This window comes from Neofelis nebulosa, chromosome 3, assembly GCF_028018385.1.
Source record: "Neofelis nebulosa isolate mNeoNeb1 chromosome 3, mNeoNeb1.pri, whole genome shotgun sequence".
NCBI lineage: Eukaryota > Metazoa > Chordata > Mammalia > Carnivora > Felidae > Neofelis > Neofelis nebulosa.
This window is the reverse complement of record NC_080784.1, coordinates 124,236,824-124,263,189: the sequence shown is the minus strand read 5'-3', so window position 1 is coordinate 124,263,189 and position 26,366 is coordinate 124,236,824. Positions and strand designations below refer to the sequence as shown.

Sequence of the window (26,366 nt, the reverse complement as noted above, 5' to 3'; positions counted from 1 at the left end):
CACTTCATCATAGGTAACACTTACAAAGCAGTTACTATCAAATAATGTGCTACATATTTTTATATACGTTATTTCAACATTTATATAAACTCAGTCAATATATTTAATCTTCACAATACTGTGAAACTACTGTTCTCTCTGCTTTTCAAATTTAAGTGCTGAGAAGTTACTATGGACTAGTTGTACTCTACACTGAATTCAAGACTGTCAGGGTTCATGGATAGGAATACTGTATGTCTTGGTTTTACCTGTTTGTTGTTTCAGCTATTAGAACCTTCGTTCACTCTCAAAAGTGCCCCAGAGTTGGAGAATAAATTACATATGGTACTAAGGTACTCCTTCCAGGCAGCATACCCCTGTGCTGTATGTACTATACTACGTATAGTATATACTATATATATACTATACACTATATACTACACACACATACATACACACACACACACACACACACACACACACTATACTTTGTGCCACAGCCTCAGGCTCAACACCTTCACTATCTTGCAAGCGCACGCCACTGCCAATAAGCTAGAAAAAAAAGGCATAAATGGTGCACCTCACACTCCCAACACACACAAAATCTCACTAGGATAAAAAGCAAGAAAATGCCAATGATTAATCACAGTGGTTTATATTGTTATACAAGACAGCATACGAATTGCCTATGTGGTCAAATACCTCAGAAATACAGGCAAGTATAAATAAAATCCTCTCTTTATGGATATAAATAACTGGAAGGAGAAAATCATTTCCTACAAGTATGATATGTAAACAGACTTCAAGATATTCTACTCTTCCTTCTCATCTCCAAATATTCAGTTCCTAGGTCTCTTGCAAACAATACAACTCCCCGAGCACTCTCCCATAAGTAAATTACTATAATTAATTAACAAATACACAAGAACAAGTGGTTTTACCACTTGCCTTGTAAGGTATATAACTTGGTGTAAACACTGAAAAGTATCACAAATAGTTTAAATCAATTGTTTTGGTTGTTAAAGTGATACCAGCTAATCCAGCATCCCACATCACAAAAATGGAGGCTGTGGATTTTGCAGATCTTCTTCCTTGTCATAATAAAGGATCAAAATAGTGATCTTTGTGCTCTAAAATAAAAAGCTGAAGCAGAAAAACAACATATGCAGATTTAGCAAAATACAAACCTTTTAAGTTTAAAGCACTGCTCAAATGGGAGAAAATTTTTCCATGTAAAGGACTGTGAAAGTCCATATATCAATTCCAATTCAAAAGACATTACTTATTTTAATATTCTTCTCAATTGATGTGAAATGACATCTACACAACAAAAAATACTTGAAGCAGAGGTATAGACGGGAAGGGCTGTAATGATTTGTACAAATTGTGTCGTATCTAAAAGTGCTGCAAAATTTAATAGGTGTTCAATCTATTTGAGTAACAATAACCTAGTTACCTCACTAAAATTAATGACTAGCACTAAACTTTTCAGTGAACAGAGTTGATTAAGTTTGCTGCTCTACAGCTTAAAAAAAAAAAAAAAAAAAAAAGGCTATCTCTGAATAGACAGCAAGGTTTACTTAACCACATTTTACGCATATTAAAAAAAAAAAATCCCTACAGGCCACACTTGAATTTCTGATCTTCTGGAATACAATTTCAAAACTTGGATGCATATGTCTTTTTTTTTTTTTTTTAAACGTTTATTTTTGAGACAGAGACAGAGCATGAACAGGGGAGGGTCAGAGAGAGAGGGAGACACAGAATCGGAAACAGGCTCCAGGCTCTGAGCTGTCAGCACAGAGCCCGACGCGGGGCTCAAACTCACGAACCGCGAGATCATGACCCGAGCCGAAGTCAGACACTTAACCGACTGAGCCACCCAGGTGCCCGGGATGCATATGTCTTAACTCTTCACTAGAAAGAGTTGTAGGCACCTTGTTTCATTTAAGATAACCTGACACCCAAATTACTCTGCACATCTTATGTTGCTTAGGACAAGATCTCAAATTCAGAAACGAAAGCGTGATGACAGAGACATAAATAAACATGTGTGATCTAGAATGACAACAGGCTAATGATAAAATTTAAATGTCAGTGCTATTTAAACCAAAGGCTACCAGAGACTCCTACTTTACAATAACTAAGGAAATTTATAGAAGTTAAACATTACAGAAAATTAAAAAGTACTTCAAATAACATTAAAATGATGTTAGGACAAGCATTTTCACTGCACAAAATTACACTGGTTCCAGTAGCATGATAATTTCTATTTCAATTATTCTTTAAAGCTTAAAATTACAATCTGAAAGGCAAACGTTTTAAAGAATTTAACTGCTGCTTCTTTTTAAGTTTATTGCTTTTAAAACTATAACAAAACGTAATGACACTGAATGTTAGTTTAAAAATCAATCTTGGGGCACCTGTGTGTTTCATCAGTTAAGTGCACAACTCTTGGTTTTCGTTCAGGTCATGATCTCATGGTTCCTGGGTTCAAGCCCCATGTCAGGCTCCACACTGACAGCACGAAGCCTGCTTGGGATTTCCTCTCTCTCTCAAAATAAATAAATAAACTTTGGAGTGCCTGGGTGGCTCAGTCAGTTGAGCACTGATTTTGGCTCAGGTCATGATCTCATGGTTCATAAGTCTGAGCCTCACCTATCAGCTATCAGCTATCAGCACAGAGTCCGCTTGGAACCTCTATCCCACCCCCCGCCCTCAAAAATAAACATTAAAAAAATAACAATAAATAAACTTAAAAAAATCAATCTTTACATGGCACAGTTAAACCAGCAGCTGAATTCTTTCTAAATTCTACATGTTTTTTAAAAGTTCTATTAATGTTAGGGGCGCCTGGGTGGCTCAGTTGGTCAAAATGAATAAATAAACTTAAAAAAAATTCTATAACGTTAAAAGTTAAAGATTAATATTATATTACATATACATATATACGTATATATACATATATATGTAATATAATATAATTATAGCTTTTTTTTTTAAGGTAAGCTCTACTGCCAATAGGGAGCTCGAACTCATAACCCTGAGATCAACACTCACATGCTCTACCAACTGAGCCATCCAGGCACACCAACTATAATTTTAGTAAGAAAACTAGACTTAATATTTAAATTATCTTCCAAAAGAAATCAACTTATATTTCTTTCAAAAAATTAGAAAACTATAGGGACAGTTTTCAAATGTCCCCAGGTTTATAGAGTATATCCTTCCACTTACTGAGCTTGTGAACTATCAAGCTTTCAAATATAAAAAGAGCTATATTCTTTATACATCTAAAAGATTTCTTCAAAGTATCAAAACACTAACAGTTTTATATATTCTTATGTTAGCAAATAAAAAGCAGACACAACATAAAACAAAAGATACAACCAAAAGGTTAACAGATACATCATGGTGTTTACGACGTAGGCACTAAAAGTGATGCTGAGAAAATGATTTTAAAATGCTAATGTAAATGTAGGAAAAGGTAGATTACAGAAGCGTATAAACAAGGAGCACTTGATTGGTGGAGGGGACACACTTTTTAATTTAAGAAGTCTTAAATAAACTGTGGTACATCCAGACAATGCAATATTGGTTCTGCACACACAAAAAATGGGCTATCAAAAGCTGTGAAAAGACATGGAGGAACCATAAATGTACATTACTAAGTGAAAGAAGCCAATCTGAAAAGATATGATTCCAACTATAGGACATTCTGGAAAAGGCAAAAAAACTATGGAAGGCAGTAAAAAGATTAGTGGTTGCCAGGTATTAGGAGGGAGGGTTGAAAAAGCAAAGAACAGAGTAGTCAGTGAAACTACTTCTGTGTGACACTATAATGATAAATACATGTCATTATGTATTTTTCTAAACCCAACAATTGTATAACACCAAGAGTGAACCCTAATGTAAACTAAAGACTTGAGGGGACAATGATGTGTCCACACAGGTCATCTGGTGTAACAAATGTGCTGCTCTGGTGTGGGATGTTGATAGTGGGGGAGGCTGTGCATATGGAAGCAGGAGATACACCAGAACTCTCTATACCTTCTTCTCAATTTTGTGGTGAACCTAAAAACTGCTCTAAAAATACTCTGTTTAAAAGGAAAAGAAAAGGGGCTCCTGGGTGGCTCGGTTGAGTGTCCAACGTCAGCTCAGGTCATGATCTCGCAGTTTGTGGGTTCAAGCCAGCATTGGGGTTGCTGCTGTCTGTGCAAAGCCCCCTTGGAATCCTCAGGCTACCCCTCTCTCTGCCCCTCTCATGTATGCACTCTCTCAAAAGTAAATCAACATTTTTTTTTTCTAAAAAAGGAAGAAAGAGGTACAAAGAGATGTAGTGAGAAGAAAAGAATCCACAAACAAGTAAACCAAAACAATACCAAAGAAATCCTAGTTGCCATTACAGATGACTTTTAATCCCCCCCCCCCCCCCCCAGATCTAAATGTTCCAAATTTACTACAACCAAATATATACTTGAATCTACTTCTGGACTGTTCAGTCTATTCCAGTGATCTGTCACTATTCAGTAATCCATCTATAGGATTTGAATTTTATGCCTTCTCAAAATCTCACTAAAATGATGACAGATTTTTTTCTAAGTCCACAACTATAGAAAGTGCAAGGAAAAAAAGAAAAGAACTGGAACACAGAATGGACAAGTGATTACTTATCAACGTACACAGCTAGATGAAAACTATTTGGTGAAAGCTATTTGAAAAATAACTAGATCTCTTAATTCCCTCCCTCTACCTTAGTAGGACTGCTGCCATGAGTTCAAAAACAAAAAAGAAAATTAAGCAACTTGGAGGAAGCAGGTAGAGAAAAGAAAATGTCTTTAAAAATACATACCTATTATATCCTCAAAAGGTTAAAATGTTGCATCACAATTACAGGAAGCTATAAAAGTGAACATTCAGAAAACCAGAAAGAACATCTAGAAATTAAAATTATGACACAGAAAATGTTGGAAAATAAACTTCCCAGAAAATACAAAGAGAAAATGAAAGCAGGATTTAAACTGGAAGAAAAAAAAAAAAAAAAAAAAAGTCAGAGAACCAGGCTAGGAGATCCAATATGTGAATGAATAACTGTTTCAAAGAGAAACTGGGAAGAGGAGAATCACAGATAAATTTGAAGTGATGGACAGGAGTTGCCACATTAAAAAAGTACAATGCGTACCTAGCACAATGGATGAAAACACTCATGCTAATAAAGCATGTCACTGTGAAATGGGGACAAAAAAAAAAAAGTAGGGGAAATGGTCACAGACACACACGTACAAAACAAAAGAAAAAAGAAAAAAAAAGTAGTCATCAGAATAATTTCTGACTTAACAGTCACAACAGATGACCTGGAATGACTAAAATTCTGAAGAAAAGAATTCTACAAACACCCAAACTACAGACATGATATTGCTTAGTATACAAGGTCTCAAAAATCTTTCTCATGTATCTTTTCTCAAAAAATTAGTGCAGATTTGATCTACCAAAATGAAATAAGAATCCAAATAAGACAACAAGGAACATAGCAAATGGAGAGGCACACCAAGGAAGTCAGATGAGAGGAGTCACGAGCATAGTCAAAGACAGGTGTGCACCAGATATAGAGAGCAACATCCAGATTGGAGCAATGCAATTCAGGCTACATTCTTCATTTGATGGCTATAATGATAACAATGCTTATTATTCTACCCTTAAAAAAAAAACAACAAACAAAACACTGATAGCCATGGTTTGTCTGGCCCAGACTTTTATCTATACTTAACTCACCTTAACCATGTGTTAACAAAGCTCCTTTTCCCTCCTTTGTGCACTGCTCCTTAGAACAGCTACAAATTTCACACCAGGAGTTCACCTTTAATCTACTTTTAAAACAACATACAACCACTCTCCTAACTGAGAGTTCTCTGCCTGGACCACTGGTTTCCCCAAGAGAGGCTTTCGTAGAGATTCCAGGAAGCTGAAGCCATCATAAAGACATGATGATGCCTTAGGTGATGAGTATATAGGTCTTCAGTTTATTACTCTAAAACTTATACAGATGTGTATCTTTTGTTTTCTACAAATAAACCATTCACAAATAGAAAGGGAGGGTATCTCTAAATATATATGTGTGTGTGTGTGTGTGTGTGTGTGTATATATATATACATATATATATATATATATATATATATATATAGCCCAACTATAGTCACAAACTGTTTTATCTAACCAGTTTTGTTTTTTTTAATGTTCATTTCTTTTTGAGACAGAAAGGCAAAGCAAGAGCGGCGAGGAGGGGCAGAGAGGGAGGGAGACACAGAATCCGAAGCAGGCTCCAGGCTCTAAGCTGTCAGCACAGACACAGGGCTTGAACCCACAAACCGTTGAGATCATGACCTGAGCAGAAGTCAAACACTCTACTGATTGAGCCATCCAGGCACCCCTAACCAGTAGAGTTTTTAAAATTTCAATTTATTGCCAAAACATTTACCTTGCAACTATACTATCTCATGCATGGAAACGATACAGATAAAAGGCTATTCACCACGGACTGTTGGAAATTTCACAAATTGCTGGAAACAACCCAAATATTGATCAATAAAGAAATAACTATGTTTAAGACCAAATTATGCAATACACACCATCAGAAAAAAAAAAAAGTGAAAGCTTTATGTGCTGATATACAACACTCTAAAACACCAGTTAAGTGAAAAACATAATGTGCCAGAATAGCGTATATAGTTGACTACTGTTATTTAAAATATATATATATATATATATATATATATATATATACACATCCTGTTTACTTACATATATATATATATATATACACACACACACACACACACACACACACAAATCTCTACGGAAAGTCAGGAAATGACAATGCTGGCTGCCTCTAGAGGTGATTCACCTGGATGGGATCAACTAGAGAAAACAGACTTCATCATATACTCTTTTGTACAAAATGTGAATTTTGAACATAAAGTACTGTCTACTCACACACATTTTTTTAAACAGCAAAAAAAGGCTACGGGACAATTTTAATTATCTATACAAGAGCAAATAATTGCCTTTGAAAGTTTAAATACAGACAGAAGTTTCCCTAGGATAAAATTAAATAATTTCTTTAACCAAACTAGTCATATCCAGTTGAACCTTACAAAGTTAACCCAATTACAATATGCATATGTGTATGTATACATCAGGTGTATCTAGACTAGAGCTATACTGTCCAATTTGGTAGCCACTAGCTATATATGAAATTAAATTTCAAGTAATTAAAATTACATTTAAAGTTGAATGAAGTTTAAAATTCACTTCCTTGGTTTAGGGGTGTCTGGGTGGCTCAGTAGGTCAAGCGTCTAACTCTTGCTTTTGGCTCAGGTCATGATCTCACAGTTCATGGAATCTAGCCCACATCGGGCTCTATGCTGACAGTGCATAGCCTGCTTGGAATGCTCTTCCCCACCCTCTCTCTGCACCTCCCCTGGCTCATGCTATCTCTCTCTCTCTAAATAAACATTTAAAAAATAACATAAAATTCACTTCCTTGGTTGAATTAGTCACATTTCAAGTGCTCAACAGGCATGTGGGGCTGGCTAGTGGCTACCATACTGAACAGCTCAGAGAGAGAGAACATTTCCAACATCATGGAAAGTTCTCTTGGACAGCCCATATCTAGAAGACTCCTCAAAAAATAAAAACTGATTGGGGCCCGTGGGGGGCTCAGTCGGTTAAGTGTCCGACTTCAGCTCAGGTCTTGATCTCATGGTTTGTGAGTTTGAGCCCTACGTCGGGCTCTGTGCTGATAGCTCAGAGCCTGGAGCCTGCTTCGGATTCTGTGTATGTGCGTGTCTCTCTTTCTCTGCCCCTCCCCTACTTGTGCTCAGTCTCTCTCTCTCTCTCAAAAATAAATAAAATGTAAAAAAAAAAAAATTAAGTTAAAAAAATAAATAAAATAAAAACCGACCAACAGTGTGAATGCTTTGGGAAGGGAAACTAGGTGGCTGGAGAAATTAGGTAGAAGATAGGTTTTCTGCAATAAAAAAGACAGGACTTAGCCTGTGCCAGGCATCATCCTTAATGTTTCATTTTAACTCACTTAATCCTTACTGTAATTCAATATAATCAGTTTCCCCTATAATTCTACATATTTTCTTTAAGGCATTTAAAAACGTTATTCTGACAATGAGGTCATAGGCTTCACTGCTAAAGGGACCCATCTGAATTTTGGACCATGAGCATGTATTACTAATTCAAGAAAAAAGTTGTAAAAAAATAAAACTAAATGCAATTATCTATAAACCAACATCCAAAAGAGATTTTACAATCCTAAATGTTATTTAAAAATACAATGTACCAATTCAAATGAAAAACAAAACAAAACCACATTACTCCATGCCATAGCCCATGAATCATCTGGTACATCGTTTCAAAAACAGGATTTTACATTTATTTGTGCATAAGGATGATCTATGCAGCTATTTTATGCTTAAGGTAGTAGTTTTACTGAAGGTAAAGAGTTGGGACTTTCTAGTCTTGGTTGAATTTGTTTCTTTTTTTGAACAGGAAAGTAATACAGCTTGGGGCCAGGACCTGGGTTTGAGTTCAAGTTCCCTCACTTAGGAACTATGTGACCTTGGCAGAAAAACAAACAAATATTACTTGAAATATGAATTTCCCACCTATTATTTATCCCAAAATATTGAGAGCATTAGGAAAAAAACTACAAGAAAAAGATGTACATTTCATCTTTCCATTAAAATATCAAATTTTCTTCCCTTAGTTAATAGTTGGAAGTTATCGGACTTTGTGGCTGCATAAGGTGCTGCCCTAAGATGACCATGTAAAACCTCACAAAAATTCTTCATAGCAATACTAACATTAATTCACATAAATATAAAAATCTTATTGACTGTCACTATAATAAGAGCACAGAAAGATTATACTTAATTTCTGTATAGCACTTTACAGTAACCAGTTTAAAATAGCTAAAAACATGCAAATACATGTTTTAGCTCTAACAATTACTGCAGGGGCACCTGGGTGGCTCAATTGATGGAGTGTCCATCTGTCCGACTCTGGATTTTGGCTCAGGTCCTGATCTCAAGGTTGTGAGATAAAGTCCCCAGTCCACATTCAGTGTGGAGCCTGTTTGAGATTCTCCCCCCCTCCCACTCCCATACCTCCCCTGCTCTCTTTAAAAAAAAAATTAAAATAGGGGCACCTGGGTGGCTCAGTAGGTTAAGCATCGGACTTGGGCTTGGATCATGATCTCTCAGTCCATGAGTTTGAGCCCCACATCGGGTTCTGCGCTGATAGCTCAGAGCCTGGAGCCTGCTTTGGATTCTGTCTCCCTCTCTTTGTCCCTCCCCCCATTCATGCTCTCTCAAAAATGAATAAACATTTAAAAAAAAAAGTTTTTTGGGGCGCCTGGGTGGCTCAGTCGGTAAGTGGCCGAAGTCGGCCGCTTACCGACTGAGCCACCCAGGCGCCCCCCAAAAAAAAACTTTTTAATAAAATGAAGTCTTTAACAATTACTGCAAAGCCATGAGTTTCAGAGAAATCTTATGGTCTTCCTACTACCTTCCTCAAACAATTTAGCTTTTAAGACTAGCAACATACACTCAAAGTTTTTCATAACAACCATTTAACTCTTGGCCAGACCATTCACCAAAATTACTAACAGTACAAAAGAAGTTAAGAGTAAATTCCATATTCACAAATTTTTAAAAACTTACTAATACTGTTTTCACTAGCAAAATATTTTAACTGGCAAATCATTTGAATTGACAAGATCCAGAAATCAAATGAAAAGGGGGAGGAGGGAAATGTCCATTTGCTTTCTTCAGAAATCTATCCAAAATGTTCTGGACCAGTTACTAAAATATAACCTTATGTATAACTACTTGTTTAGTCCTTGCATTCAGAAACCACAGTGCTATTTCCTTATGATTCTGTACTTCGGTCATCAGTTACCAAACATTGCAGAAAAGGGCCTAAAATATCCGCACATCTTCTTTTACAGCTGCAGCAAAATATCTAGTAAGTTTCTCAAATTAATTTTCCCAGGTCAAATAAGGAAAAGACATAACACAGAGAGACAGTGTCATGGTTAAGAATGCATACTCTGGAATCCGGCTGCTTTAGTTTGAACTCCACCCCACCATTTATTAGCTGTGTGATCTTCACCAAGTTAGTCATACAAAGTTACCTAATGTCTTTGTGCCTTGGTTTCCTCATCTGAATTAAGAATAATATCTAGCTCATAGGGTTGCTGTAGGATTAAATGAATTAATATATGCAAAGCACATAGTGTGGTGCCTGATATATATTAGTGCTGTATGTTAGCTATTATTAAGAAATAAAAATCTGCCTGCATTAAAAATCACACAAATAGGTTGTGTTTATAGGTCATTTTTATGGTCAGTTGCTTAGAACTCTAAATCCGTATCCCTGGAAATTCAACGTTAGTCACGTTTGTCCTAATTCCACAGAAATTTACTGAACAATGTGACTAAATTACAGCTTCCCACTGTTTCTATGGAATAATGTATCAAACGTTCCAACTGGGAAAAAAAACTTATTTTCCAACCACATTCCCACATACCTGAAAGTCAAAAGTGATCCTTTCTTTTTTCTCCAGACAAATAGAACTTTTGAAGGAACACTAGTGATTTTTACGATAGAGATAGGAGTAGGAAGAGTATCTGAGGGTTGTAGATCATAAGCTTTGCATTTCTTGCTATTGGCCAAGGATTGCTAATCAAAAGGGAACTATGTGAATTTCTTAGCACACAAAGAAAAAGGTGAGTATATACATTATGCATGGATACACTTGCATGCAACACATTCATGGAATATTAACTTTATCCAGTTCTTCATAACTGACATTATGAACTTGACATAACTTCATAACCTCTGAATACTGCACTTGAAAATCAAAATCATTGGAAGGTATCTTCGTATTCCCATTCTTTCAACTAGACTTAGAAATCCCAGTCAAGGTCACACAGATATTAAAATTAGACTACAACCCATGCTCATTTCCATTTCTCCAGAAAGCCTCTATTACAAAGATGGAAAAACTCACAGGTACCAGAAGGGCTAGGAAATTTCCAGTAGTAGTAGCAGAGAACGAAAAGTAGAAATTACCATTGCTAGAATAGCCACCTCACAAGGTCCTTGTTACATCCAGGTACTTGTACATTCTTTACCTTAGTTAAACTACATATTTTTAAATTTTGCCTAGAATTTGCCGTCCAAATTGGATTAGGCTTACCTAATTCATTTAACATTGTATTCTCTGCAACTTCAGTATATAGACTATGTCTGCCTTCTAAATTGGATTTCTCTAAGTCAAATAATTATGCACAGTATTAATTCAAAGTATAAAATAAAGTGAAATTTGAAACATGAACAGAACCAAATTTATTTGGTGCATGAATGAACTTTGATACATGTAGTGGGTTTTTTGATTAAGGCAAAAATATGTATGGGGGGTACCTGGGCAGCTCAGTTGGTTAAGTGACCAACTTTGGCTGAGGTCATAATTCATGAGCTCAATTCCCACATGGGGCTCTGTCTGCACTGAGGGCCTGGAACCTGCTTCTGTCTCTTCTCTCGGCCCCTCCCTCACAATCAAGCACTCTCTCAAAAATGAACATTTTTTAAAAGTATATTAATTTGCAAGGTCTGCTTGTCAATCAGTCTCTGATTAACCAAAAACACTGAATTATATACAACATATTTGTCAATACATGTGTAAGCCTTATTTACTTTTAATAAACTCTTCGCAGTACAATACATGTTTCTGAAGGATAAAATGGAAACATTAGATTAGCTGTTCAAGTTAATTCCACTAATGAAATTAATGTAGTTTTAAAAATCTAAAAAATGTAAAAACCATGTAAAACTATATACCCTTTCAACTAAAACAGAAACAAAACAAAACAACCTCTTACCTTAAAAAGAACAAGTCAAAAAACAGCCCAATAATTAAGAATGCAGAATGAAGATAAAGCTACAAAGAAACATGACCCACTGGAAGCAAAATGGCCCGGGGAAATTGCTTGCCATGTTCATGACTAATATTGAGTCTAATTTTGACCTAGTCACAATTCAAGTGCCAACAGAATAACAGGAATGCACTATTGATCCCAATGTTAAAAATTTTGCCATATTACCTGTAAAGAGGTAAAATGCTTCCATTAATTTGCCCTATCAAGCTTCTCAACAAATTTAATATTTGTAAGCTACATCTTAATGTAAAAGATCTCTTACACACACTTGATTAAAATCAAGTAATAGCAAACTGAAAATGACTGATATTTTGTGTTAATTTCCACAGATAAAAATTCCCCAAATGCCTATGAAAGGTGGGACAACCAAGAAAAGCCCATAGCTCTTTAAGTGCTTATGATTATGCCCAAATGAAAAGCAATAAGGAAACTCACAAGCTAGTTAAAGTAGCAGTGAACAAATACGGTTTCTGGAGGCTTCAGCAGGAATACCTCAATCGTAATCAATACTAATAGGCTGCTTTAAAAAAAAAACCACCCACTATTCAAAATTGTCAAAGAATTCTAAGAGACTAACCTGTGAAAAGGGTGCATTAGAACTAAAAATTTGGGGTGCCTGGGTAGCTCAGTCGGTTAAGCAACTGACTTCAACTCAGGTCATGATCTCGCGGTTCGTGGGTTCAAGCTCTGCGTTGGTCTCTGTTCTGACAGCTCAGAGCCTGGCGCCTACTTCAGATTCTGTGTCTCCCTCTCTCTGCCCCCCGCCCCGCCCCATGGTCTCTTTCTCAAAAATAAACATTAAAAAAAAATTTTAACAAAAAATAAAGTACTAAAAATTTGCCATTCTCACTAAAAATGAATATATCAGTCTACTTTACAGACATCCTCAAACTACTACTGGCTTTCTCCACTTTTCACACACTTTAGGTTTTTAGGTTCCCTACTCCCCAAATTTAAATGCAGTATCTAAATTTCCCTGGGTCAGCACCAGAATGAATACTATACTGTTATCATTGACCACATCACTGGGAATTAAGTTCCTTAAGAGTTTACACTGAACAAGGTATAGAATCACATTTTGTATAACTCTGTATCCTAAAGAACATTTGGTATAACCTCCTAAACATAACAGAGGCTATAAATATTTACTGACTCAAAATAGTCCTTCAACACTCCGTAGTTCTGTTCTGTGCTGTTGAAACAAAACTGCATAGCTCTGCAAAATCCAAAAGACTTAAATGTTACTGATAAACTTCATAGAATACATTATTTAACAGCTCAGATATGTTAGCCTTGTTCCTATTATCAGCTGTAATGTTTTGTTTTTTTCAACGTTTTTTATTTATTTTTGGGACAGAGAGAGACAGAGCACGAACGGGGGAGGGGCAGAGAGAGAGAGGGAGACAAAGAATCGGAAACAGGCTCCAGGCTCCGAGCCATCAGCCCAGAGCCTGACGCGGGGCTCGAACTCAGGGACCGCGAGATAGTGACCTGGCTGAAGTCGGACGCTTAACCGACTGCGCCACCCAGGCGCCGCGCCCCAGCTGTAATGTTTTTTAATGATGCTACTACCGTGGCTAGGAAAGCAGATCCAGTAAAAAGCAAATATGGAAACTTGTTAAAAGGGAGTATTTTCATATTCATCCTATACCTTTATTTGGAACATGAATGTTCCAAAGTCAGTTAACTGTATCAGAAAATTAAGAGACAGTTTTGCAGCCAACCTAATTTTCAGAAACATAAATGAAAACTGGTACCAATAAAAAACAAGTAACCAAACAGAAGAACTGCCTTAAATTCTGACAACAAGCTAAGGATAGTTTACATCAATGTAATGAAAAATAAGTCTTTTTGTATTCTATAAGCCTTTCCATGGCTAATTTTTGACCTAGCTATGAAAGTTTGTAAAAAGTCAAAGCAAACTGGTAAGTCATTATCAAAAATCACAAACTACCATTAAAGATACACACAAATATCTGGCAACCAAGGTCTAGAACTGGTTCGAGTGTCACAGGTCTTCTAGTTGTTAAAATACTCCATATTATGCCTCTAAAACAATTTCACTTAGATGCGACATTCCTAAAACAGCAACCCAGGCCTGTAAATGAGCCAGTGCCGGCAAACCAAACTACGACAAAGATATCCTCTCTTCTTTGGGCGGTAACTACCAAAGTACTGGGATCGGCTTGCTTCAACTAAGTTTAAGATGGTGCCTAAGCTGAAAGGAAAGCCGGTAGAACGGGTAAAAAAAAAAAAAAAAAAAGTATGGAAAACCAATTTTTAAAGTTAAGTTCCTATTTCCAATAAACTGTGCCTTAGAAATCTTTCAGACGACAAAGGCTCGTAAGGACAGACGGATCAAGACCCATCCGCATTCTTGGAGACGTGCGCAGAGCGAAAAGGATGAATGAATGGAAGACAGGCGCGTGTGAAACGCAGCAGGTCCGGCCGGCAACTAGACCAGCAGCAGCGATCAGTAGGCCTCGCTCCTCCCCCTTCCCTCCTCCATGACAGCCCAGTAACAAGCATGGAGGGGAGAGGACAATGTGATCCCCGTTTCTCACCACCACCTCCCTTCATCCTACTCTGAGAGCTTTACCGCTCTACACGAGGTTCTCCTTCCCGCCCCAAACCTTTCTCGCCTCCCCAGCCGCCAACCCCGGCAACTCTTGAGCGCGCTGGAGTAACATGCGCTTGCCCCTCTCGGCTCCCCTCGGCGAGGTCGAAGCTGCTCCGCGCGTGCGGCGGCACCACTCCCGCCCAACCCACCCTTCGGCAACGCGCGCCCACCGGCTCCCTGGCCCACCGGTCTAAGGAAGACCCGCGCACGTCTGGCACCCGAACCCCCAGGCTGGAGCTCGGGAGGGAAAGAGGGAGGGAAATTCTACTCCGGGGCTCCCTCCTCCATCTCATTCCAGGCCGTCTTGCCGCCCACCCTCCCTGCGGATCCCGGCGCCCGCTCGGAGCCAGTCCTGCACCCTTCTATCCCGAAGACACAAGCCCCACACACCTAGCCCAGGGCCCCGATCACCCTCCACCCTTGTAGACCACCTCGCGGCTTCACAGGAGGCGCCGTGCCGCCCCTCCCCCACCTCTCTCCCCCAGCTCTTGGGCCCCCACCAGAACGTGTGCGCTACACGCCGCCGCGGCCAGCCGCCGGGGCGCCCCCAGTTGCCCGCGGAGAGGTCAGACCCAAGAAGAGGGGGAGGGGGCAGCAAGAGGCAGCGTGCGCGCCGGGAACGCCGTCCCGCGGGGTCCCCTAGTCCGAAGGGAGACGGAGCGCGGGGACCGGTGGGGGTGGGGGCCAAAGGCAATACTCACCGGTTCCACAGTCGCCATCTTAGATCGATCTGATCGCACAACCGCTCCTGAAGGGGGGGGTGAGAAGAAAAAAACGAGATTCAAACCGGATTGGCCGGCTAGTGTTCACGTGACCGACGTGTCCGTTTGGCCCTGGCGGCGCCTGCGCAAGACTGCGGCTGCGTGGGTAACAAGAGGCTTCTGGGAAGTGGAGTCTCTCGCTCACTCACTCTCCCTCTCTTTTTTTTAAGGGAAAAGAAGTTTAAAAAAAAAAAAAAAAAGGACTTGTCACGTGGTTGGTGAGCTGGGTGCGCGGTTCTCGGCTGCGGACCCTAGCGAGTCAGTGCGTGGTTTTTAGTCCTGTGCTCTTCCGCCTGGATAGGTGATGTAGCGTTTACTGCCAGACATTGCTGCCGTGTCCTTTGTTGCCCTGTCCTCCCATTTTCCCCCGAAAGTTGGGAACTGCAGGCTCAGCGCGCACAATGAGGTTTCATCTGCTTAGTTGAGGTCCTAGGACAAGTTGTCTGTTTATTTAAATTTTGTTTGACTTCCCACCATTTTCTCTTGCTTTCCGAAAGAGGCGGCGATGGAGAGTCGTTGTTTAAAGCAATCCACCCTCCCCCGTCCCCCGGCTCTGCTAACGCTGGTGGTCACTCATTGCCATCACTGCGAAAGGGGGTGGCAGAACCGTCCACAGTTCCCAGTTGCCACAGGTTGGGGGAGGGGGAGTGCACCCGACAGCTTTTCCTGCCCTAAATCCTGAGATTAAGAGCACAGGGCTAAATCTTGAGTAGAAGTAAAAAATTATTTGAAAGTTCTGTCTTCTCAGTTCCACTATTCTGCTTTAACGTGAACGGAAATAGCCTAAGTCCAGGTGCCAGCCAGGGAAGCCACTCCGGGCCCCGCTGACTAAGCCCTGGACTGACCGTCAGAAGTTAGGTCGGTCAACTATGACTCTTGACGTTGACTCATTCTCCTTAGGCAAGTGATTCAGTGCCTGGCATTTTCATTTATGAACCACAGATGATAATACACTTACCTCACAAGGGTGTGCTGTGGTAATGATTGTAACCAGCTTTGAAAATGCATCCGACTCTGTAAGCACTTAATAATAAGCAACCTCGTGCCTCTCCCCTAATGTTTTTTAAAACAATATTTAAAATTTTTCTTTTGTTTACTTTGTCGTATTATCGTGTACAATAATGACATTTTAAAGTTTCAAGACAACTTTTTTCTTTATTACTGTAGCTACCTACAACAGAAGCTTTAATGTTCAGGAAAATATCACTATATTCACAACAATCATTGGCAATTAGAAATTTATCCCCACATTGGCATCCTACATTTCCTTTCCCTCTGTGACACTACGCTGTTATTTCTTAAGACGGTGTTATTCTGCAGTCTTGATGTTAATAAAATAGAGATAAATCTAGTAGAGCACTACTATAAAGTTCTAGTTAGGAAGACATATCATTACTATCTTCCATACTTCTTAAGAATGTTAATACTAAAATATCAGTATAAGTAGACTGCCTGTGCCTGCCCGCTTATTGTGTTGCTGATGTCCAGACCTGTGTCATACCTATTATTGAGTACATAATGGTTGCTTGAGTTGACTAACACATAATTGAGACTGTATAAGAACTCAAAACCATTGCCTGTTCATATGTTTTGGTTTCCCTGGATGTCAGAGGTGATTAATGAAAGCTTTTTTCCAGTCAGCTTAGTTCTAGTAGGCTTAAAAGTAGATGGAATTCTAAAACAAACAAAACAAAACAAAAACAGGGTAAATGAATTTCTACTTACAAAGACGATCTACTGTTAAACTGTCCAAAGTAATTACAGTTGATCTCAGTGTATCTTCTTGTAGTGTCTGGTTATCTTCTTTGAGGAGATAACATAGATGTATTTTCACAGTGCTGCTAGAAAACAGCAAAGAATTAAGGAAATTTCAGTCCCCATATGGGACTGAAATCCAGTGATGTTCTTAAAACTTTTTTTAATGATAGCTTCTGTTTTATTAACTTTTCTCTTGATTAAAAAACTACCCACTTTTGTCAGTCAACCTAATACTTCTATAATACTTGTATATGCTTCTATTCTTTGTAGCTTAATTTCTCTCCTTTTTGTATACACTTTGTTGCATGTGTTTTTATGGCACATTGATGGGTCTCCACCTAATACATCTCCATTAGATTCTGATTTGGTGGTTAAGTTTTTATCCATGTGTTTATGTGGTTTTGTTTTTTCCAGCTTAAAATATGCAGAGAAGAAATGTTATACTTTATTTTTCTGTTAATCTACAGAAAATTCCATTTGTCATCTTACTGCCATATTCATGCTTATTCTTAAGGAAAAGGGCAATAAAAAGATATATGAAATGGGATATGGTATTGAAATATATTCTACTTCATTTAGTTAGTTAATAAGTTAATATATAACTAATGGTTCAGTATAATATCATGGTAATTATTATTTGTAAGCCTGGGATGATTGGTTATCATTTAGCATGTATAGTCATGATCTTTTCCCTACATAATATATTTCTCAAGCTGGCATATTACTACTAGCCTTTATAGATTTAACTCATGGTAAAAGATTTTAAATAATTTGATAGAACACATAGGTTGTTTTTATCATTTATTTACCTCTTTGTCATTGTAATTTTCAGTTTCTAGATAACCAGAGTCATTGTTTTGCTGGGCATTGTTCAACTATGGTTCAAACTGATCACATCTGTTACAATCAATCCCTCAAAAATATTATTGCTGCACTCTCTAGGATTTTTTTCTAAAAGCCTTGGAATTTTAGATAATCTGTTCTTATTAGGTACCTTTTTTAGTCTTTCTTAGTCTCTGATCAATATTAAGCAACCGTTTTTCTTAAAATGAGTAGATCTTCAGAAGATGAAAGAAGATATGAAATTGCATAATAAATGATCCTTAATATTACAGGGTTGGCTATTTATTAGCTTTAGATATAATCTAAAGCAACCTTTAATTAACATTAACAGTGAGGTGTTGTTTTTTTTTTTTTTTAACCTTATTCACCCTCTTTAAACTTGATCGTGCCTTAAGTTCTATTTTTTTTTGTTACTGTCACTTTCTACAGGTATGTTCCTTTAGGAAAGACCTAGGTGGGATGCCTGGGTGGTTCAGTTGGTTAAGCGTCTGACTCTTGATTTCAACTCAGGTCACGATCTCGCAATTCCTGTATTTGGGCTCAGGGCATGATCTCCCAGTTCCTGGGTTTAGGCTCTGCACCATTAGCATGGGGATTCTCTCTCTCCCTCTGCATGCCCCCTGTCTCTCTCCCTCCCTCTCTCTGTCTCTCAAGATAAATAAACTTTAAAAAATAAAAAAAGTTTATTTTTTTTAAAAAGGAAAGACCTAGGTGATGGCTTGGGACAGGATAAGTAATCTTTTAATTATCGCATTTATTAATTTATTATCCCAATCCCACCACTTACTGTATGACAGTATGCAGATTATTTAGTCTCTTTGTGCCTCATTTTTTAAGTGGGCTCCACGCCCAATGTGGGGCTTGAACTCATGACCTGAGATTGAGAGTTGCATGCTCTACCAACTGAATTAGCCAGGATCCCCATCTTTGTGCCTTATTTTTGTCATGAGTTAAATGTGCAGAATAATAGTACTTATCTTGTTTGATCAGTGTGAGAAATAATTGAATTAACCCATGTAACATGCTTAGAATAGTTCTTAGAACATGGTAAGAATTCAATGTTAACTACAATTTTATAGTTACATAAATTTCTTATTTCTACTTTTTAATTTAGTGTAATATGCTTAAGAATTATTTTATGCAGAGAAACAACCACAGCCCATTATCTTTAAGGATACTCCTAGTTTTCAAAGTCAAGTAACATTTACTGATTTCCTATTGCATACCAAGTATTTTTCATATCAATTATTTCATTTGACCTTTACAACAATTAGGTGAATTAAACGTTATCAACCCCATTTTAGAGATAAAGAAACAAATGCAGTAAATTTAGGGGACATATACAAGTCCACACAGTCAGTGGTGAGCCGGCATTCAAACCCAATTCTCTTGACTCAAGATTCTTTCCTCCATACCATAGCTGCTCTCCTCTGGTAGGTTCTTCCAAATGCTTGCTCCTCTTCAAAGGACTTCTGATACTAAGTTCGTTTACAGAACTGACAAACCACTCAAGAAGTACTAAGTCAGTCATGGGAAATGTGTAATCACTGGCAGATATTTAAAGCACATGGGAAGCCCAGGCACTTCCTTCCTGGACTGTAAAATCTGCGTGGCCTGCTAAGTCATAGAAATATAAATAGTTCAGTACCCGTATAAAGAAGCGTGACTAAGAACCAAAAGGATGCAGCTAACAAGCATCATAACAAGCACTCATTCATCTAATGAATTGAACCCATCACCTAGTTCCTTCCCTCATTTCACTCAGGTCTATGTTTTAAAGCCATTTCCTGACAAAACACTTCCTTGACCACCCTAAGTTAGCATACTCATTACTCTTTATCTCCTTACCTTTCTTTCTTTTTCTTCAGACTACGTCATTACCCTAGCTCTAAACCCAGTATCATATTAAACGTTATTTAATTAATTGCAGGTTGTCTCCACTGGTAAAAGAGAAGCTTCCTGTGATTTGTAGGTAGATTGCTAACAAATATTTGGGAAAATTCAAATCTAATTTTTAAAACTACATAAAATTCTAGCCTGAAAACTAATAATGTAATAGAAAAATTATGATATGCCAAGCACCACATTATGCAGTTTACTTGCCATGATAATAACCTCATATCTTCAAAACAATGTTCTGAGATAGATAAACTAAGGTTAAATAACTTTTCCAAGAACACAGTTTGGTCTCCAGGACTCTTAACACTGTGTAATATTGACTAGATTGTGATTGGACCACCTAGTAAGTAAAATCATTTTCTGAAACAATGAGAAAGAAATCATCTGCAAAGAGTATGTGAAAAATTCATGTAAGCAGTATGTTGGGCAAAAATAAGGTAGTTCCCAAATGAATTTACTTTACCTTTTAAAACAAATTGGGAAAAAAATTAAACATATGGGATAAGATCCATAGTATTTAGAAATAACCTACAGGATTGTAAACACTCAAAATTCAGAGATTTAAGTGGAACTCCCAGGGAGGCATGACTGAATTTTCATTGTGAATAAATGCCTGCACTGAATTTGTCTAAAGACAGAAATGTATTAATGGGTGGCAGATGGCCTGCTTGCCATCTGTAAAAGAGAAATCTAAAATGACTATATTTGGTGATCTGTCCCTAGCATTGTTCTGTGGACTGGTGCTCTGGTGCAAAAACATGGATCTCTGGTCCATTGTTCCTCATTGGAAATGGTTTCTTGAGGACACCAACCATACAACAAATTCATCTTGCTTTGATTCCAGGTTCATAGTCATATGAAACATATGTTCCCATATTGATTTGTATGTATGCAGGACTGATATGGAAACATGATCCATAATAGCTATATCACTCAGAGTCCATTAAAAAAAAATGTTTATTTTTGAGAGAGAGAGAGTCAGGGAAGGGGGAAGAGAGAGAGAGAGAGAGAGAGAGAGAGAGAGAGAGAGAGAATCCCAAGTAGGCTCCATGCTGTCGGTGCAGAGCCCAACTCAGGGCTTGAACTTCCGAACCAAACTCATGAACTGTGAGATCGTGACCTGAGCTGAAATAAGAGTTGGAATCTTAACTGACTGAGCCACCCAGGTGCTCCAGCTCAGAGTCCAGTTTTTAAAAAATATTTTTAAAGTAAGCTCTAAATCCAACATGGGACTTGAACCCATGACCCCAAGATCAAGAATCACTTGCTGTACCAACAGGGCCAGCCAGGCATCCCACAGTCCTTTTTTTTTGTTTTTTTTAAACAGTACTTAGTTTTTTAGTTTTTTATACTTATGCTCTCTGAGCTTGGCAAGTAGAAAACTACCCCTGTGGGCTGGATTTTCTCTGTGTCTTTGGACTGTAATGATTCTCTGAGGAAATGTCAATCTGTAGGAATTGTATGGATGGCTAATTACCCTTCTTCAGGACTTGCCATGTGCCTTTCTATTTCAACTGCATCTTTAGACAGCTATGAATTAGGAATTTTTGATTTACCTACATCTAAACTTTTTAATTTCAAAGTTTGAGAGATACCAGTCCTCAGTTAGGATGTTGCTTAAAAACATGAGATGTACTAAAAATTCTGATATGATCCTGTGTGTTTCAAGTAGCTAATGGAAAACCATGATTATTGTTTTATTAATATAAATTATAATATAATGCTAATAATACTCAGGGAGCCATTAGTCTCTGGAAAAAATGAGAAATTACTCTTAAGGACATGCTATTTGGGAAGAACTTTTACCAGCTCTATGGATGCATTTAGTACAAATTAACCAACAGCATTCAGAGCTCTTAAATGAAAAATTAGGAAACAAGAGTCTGTACTTTATCATATCAGTACCTGAGATTATCAGGTTTTAAGAAGGGGGGAAGGATTTAATCCAGATATGCATGTTAGCAGACTGGATATATTTACCTTGTAAAAACTGACTTCTGGGAAATGACAAAATACCATTTCTGAGCAGACTTATGAAATAAACTGTTAATTTAATTGCCAGACAATTTATGGAAATGGCACCTTAAAAAATAATCTGACTTTGTTTAAATATTCTTTCTTATATCTTTATATGCTTATATGCTTCCTCCTACCCACCCCTGATAAGTAGAATTTATTCAGATGAAAGTTAAATGTGGTAACTATTTCATTTTATAATAAAGTAAGATGGCAAGATGGGTAAACACCGTCTTAATATCCTAATAGAGCTTAATTTTTACATTCTGAAAGAGATTTTTGGAAATATATAGGAAAATGTCAATAGCCATTATTAAAATTAAAAAGCCAAGTGGGGCAGGGTGCACCTGGGTGGCTTAGTCGGTTGAGCATCCAACTTTGGCTCAGGTCATGATCTCACGGTTTGTGAGTTTGAGCCCCGCATCGGGCTCTGTGCTAGCAGCTCAGAGCCTGGAGCCTGCTTTGGATTCTGTCTCTGTCTCTGTCTCTGTCTCTCTCTCTCTCTCTGCCCCTCCCCCACTTGTGCTTTGTCTCTCTCAAAAATAAATAAAAAATGTAAATAAATAAATAAAAAGTCAAGGGGAAATTATTGTGTTTTGTTAATTACAAAAAGAAATGGCTAAATGTAATACTTGAAAGGCAGAGCAATCAACAGTACTTGACTGAAAATATTTGAGTGAAAGTTTTAAAATATTTTAGCTTATTACTTTTGTTTATTTTTTTATCTTAAGAAGCAATGTTACATTCTAAGTCAACTATACCACAATAAAGCTCTTTGTTTTGTTTTTTAAGCTCAAAAGAGAATGTTTAATATAGGAAATTCATGCTATTTTCTGAACCTGCCTAGGGGCTAAAGGTATTTAAGGTGTTGACAAAGAAACTTGGAATTATGCTGCTGTTTTGGGAGATTAAATCAGATACCTGATAGAAGATAACATTATTTAAAAGGCTGGTGCTTAGCTCATTTAAAAAAAAAAAAAAATCACACCCACACCAAAGCTAAATTTGTTTTATTATTATTTGTTTGTTTTTTAATTTAGAACTGGACTTTAAATTCACTTTGGGATTGGAACAACAGCTTAAATTACTTTTAATCTATAAACTAAACTTCTGTTTTTCAAAATAGTTAAGGAACCCTGGAGCAGAAGTGGAACTTTTTAAAAATTATTTTGTTATTCTTATTATTTATTATTGTTTTTGCCCTTGGTGATTTTTGAAATGCATTTAATCTTACATAGTGGTTTCATTTTAAGTACAATATAACAAACAATATAAAAGAAAAAAAATTTAAGAAAATCTCTTCTACTACTCCAGTATATCCAACATGCCAACATTTTATGCTTTGACAATTATAGGGCACATACAATTTTGAACTGGGCATTTTTTCACATGATATTTTATTGCAAACATTGCAAATTGAACATTGGTTACAGACTGGAGAACATTTTTAAACATTTTATTTTGAAAAATTATCAAATTTACAGAATCGTTGCAACAGTAAACTCCCACAAATCTTTCTAACTTCACCAGTAATTAATACGTTGCTCTGTTTCTCAATCTTTCATTATTCCTGAGCCATTCAAGAGCAAGTTGCAGACATAATGACCTCTAAATAGTTCAGCATACCCCTCCTAAGTATAAAGACATGTTCTTACAAAGCCATATAATTAATGTAATCAAGATATATAATACTGATTCAATACTTTTATCTAAAACATATAATCAATATTGAATTTTGCCAGTTGTTCCAATAATTACTTTCATAGAACTGGGTTTTGTTTTTGTTTTTGTTTTTTTTCCCAGTCCAGGATCATGCATCACATGAGTTGTGATGTCCTTTCAGTTTTCTTTAATTTGGAACAATGTCTCAGTTTTTCTTTGCCTTTTGAGATATTGACACTGTGAGGAATAAAGGACAGTAGTTTTGAACAATATCCCTTACCTTGGTTTATTGGATTGTTTTCTTACCACAGTTTGACACTCAGTGCTGATAAGGTTATTGTTATGTGGATACAACATTTTTGGGTTTGTGCATTTCTGGAAGAAATACTGCATAAGTAATACTGTGTCATCCCTAGTACATCACAACACTGGTAACATAAGTGGCTTCAGAATATTCCACTGGGTAGGTATATTACAATTCTCTTGCCCAATTCCCCACAGTTATATTTCAGGTTATTTCCACTTTCCTCCTATTATGAATAATACTATTATGAATAATACATACATTCATGAGAATTTTTTTTCATATTTTAGATGATTCTTTCAGGATGAATTTTCAGCAATGGAATTAAACAATTTATATAAGATAAACAAAATGTTCACTCTTTATACATATTGGAATTCACATTGCTCTCCAAAAGTGTTAGGTTGACATGACAGGTCACACAAACTCATCAGCAATGAGTGCTAAAAAGAATTAAGAGAATATATTGTTAATAATTTTTATCACTGGTTTCTACCCTACCTTTTATTTTAGAAACTCTTTAAATTTTTTTTAATGTTTATTTTATTTTTTTTGAGAGAGAGAGTATGAGTGGGGGAGGGGTACAGAGAGGGAGAAAATCTTTAAATCTACAAAATGTTGAAACTGTAATAAACAACTGTAAGTTCTTCATCTAGATGATCTTTGAATCAATAGGATTGACAAGAATATTTGTGATAATTGAAGAGTGTGTGGGGGTGCCTGGGTGGCACAGTCGGTTAAGCGTCCGACTCTTGATCTCAACTCAGGTCATGGTCTGGTGGTTTGTGAGTTCAAGCCCCACACTGGGCTGTGCACTGATGGTGTGGACCCTGCTTGAGATTCTGACTCCCCTTCTCTCTGCCCCTCCTCTGCTTGTGCTCTCTCTGTCTCTCTCTCTGTCTCTGTCAAAATAAATAAGCCAAAAAAAAAAAAAAAAAAGACCTAATTTCTTTAAAAAAAAGTGTATAGCAGCCAATGGGGCCTGTCCCTCAGAATTATGGAAACCGTTAATAAGACAGGAAGTGTCTAAGTGTAAAACTGATGGGCAGGCAACAAGGGCACTATTTGATTTGTACAGTCAAAAAATTATGATGGATAAAAGGAAAGCCGAAGGCAGTTGTATCGATAAAACATCACAATTTTTTAATCCAATTATGATTAATATACAGTATTATATTAGTTTCAGTTGTACAATATGATTTAACAATTCTGTACATTTCTCAGTGCTTACCAAGATAAATATACTCATCTCAATCTTTTGCCCAATTCCTGGGCCTGTGCCAGTTTTCAGACCCCAAATCCATTGACTGAAGAAGGTGGATGCCCAAGAGAAAGGAACCATGGCCAGTAATGGGGAAATGATTTTCCCAGTCCTTCCTCAAATGGATCTATGGCCACTTGGGTAACTGTACACCTTGGAAAAGGTAATACCTAAATATTTCTAATGTTGTTAGACTCATGTCTGACTTTACATTGATATCCAGAGCCCTGAAAAATCATCTTGGCTCCTTTCTTAGAATCAGAGCATATGGAATTCAAGTAATAAGTGGAATCCTGGTTAGGGTCTAGGTCGCAGTAAATCCACTGTATCAAGAAAGCCACCTGGTGATTATTTTACCATTCCCTGAATGTGTAACTGGAATAGTCATACTTGGTAGTTGGAATTTTGGCCCTTGGGAGAAAAGATTTCATAGTGGTAAAGGCCAAGTGAAGACCTCTGAAACTTCTCCTCTTTCCCGACTGATTCCAGTTAAGATAATAAACCAAAAGTAGTATATTTCTGGGAACAATGATAATACCACTCCTAAAACTCAAAAAGATGCACGGATGGTGACCCCCCCCCCACTATATCTTGATTTAATCTGCAAGTCTTGCTCATATAAAAGCTAGATAGTTCCCCCCAAAATCACATTAGACCTTTGAAACTCAACTAAATGGAAGCCCCAATTGCTGCTGCTGTACCAAACATAATATCTTTGCTATAGCAGATTAATATGGCCACGGCACATCATATATATCCACTAATTTGGTGAAATTCCTTTCCCATCCTTATCCAAAATGTGGATTAGAAAGACTGCATTTACATGGACAGGACATATATGTTTATAATTTTGCCCTCAGGCTATGTTATTATACAGTATATTATATGCCTCTGACATAATGTAGTTCCATGAAGCTTCAATGGACATCCTGCAGAACCTCACATTTACCTGCTGTATCAGTGACATCATTCTAATCAAACTGCATGAGCAAATGGGTTAGCACATTGGAGATTTTGATAGGACATATATGCACCAGATGGTAGAAGATAAACTCTACTAAGATTCAGGAGCCTGACACATCAATATAATTTTTAGGGGTCTAATGGTCAGAGGCACGCCAGGATATCTCATCCAAACTAAAGGACTAATTATTGCATCTAACACTATCTCCAATGAAAAAGGAAGCATAACATCAGATACATGCTTCTTCAGATTCTGAAAGCAACATATTCTACTCCTGGGATGAAGCG

The 26,366-nt window shown here is 37.3% G+C and overlaps 1 protein-coding gene and 1 long non-coding RNA gene across 6 annotated transcripts in view; one reads left to right on the top strand and one right to left on the bottom strand.

Moving 5' to 3' along the window:
• Positions 1 to 14,538, top strand: part of LOC131507297 (uncharacterized) — a 35,210-nt gene extending 20,672 nt beyond the window's left edge. Inside the window, exon 2 of the long non-coding RNA XR_009259432.1 lies at positions 14,311 to 14,538. This is a non-coding gene — a long non-coding RNA (uncharacterized LOC131507297). The remainder of the gene's footprint in view (positions 1 to 14,310) is intronic.
• EIF4E (eukaryotic translation initiation factor 4E) overlaps positions 1 to 19,407 on the bottom strand; it is a 54,198-nt gene extending 34,791 nt beyond the window's left edge. The window contains exons 1-2 of one of the 5 annotated variants that reach the window (XM_058721844.1): positions 19,389 to 19,407; positions 15,313 to 15,359 (exon numbers count right to left, since the gene is read on the bottom strand). In XM_058721844.1, coding sequence (XP_058577827.1) covers positions 15,313 to 15,330 — 18 coding nt within the window. In that variant the 5' untranslated portion in view covers positions 15,331 to 15,359; positions 19,389 to 19,407. Of the gene's footprint in view, positions 1 to 14,624; positions 14,699 to 15,312; positions 15,360 to 16,330; positions 16,777 to 17,097; positions 17,215 to 19,388 lie in introns of those variants that run through there. The other 4 variants (XM_058721843.1, XM_058721845.1, XM_058721846.1 and 1 more) reach the window with 4 other exon arrangements.
• Between the last annotated feature and the right edge of the window lie 6,959 nt (positions 19,408 to 26,366).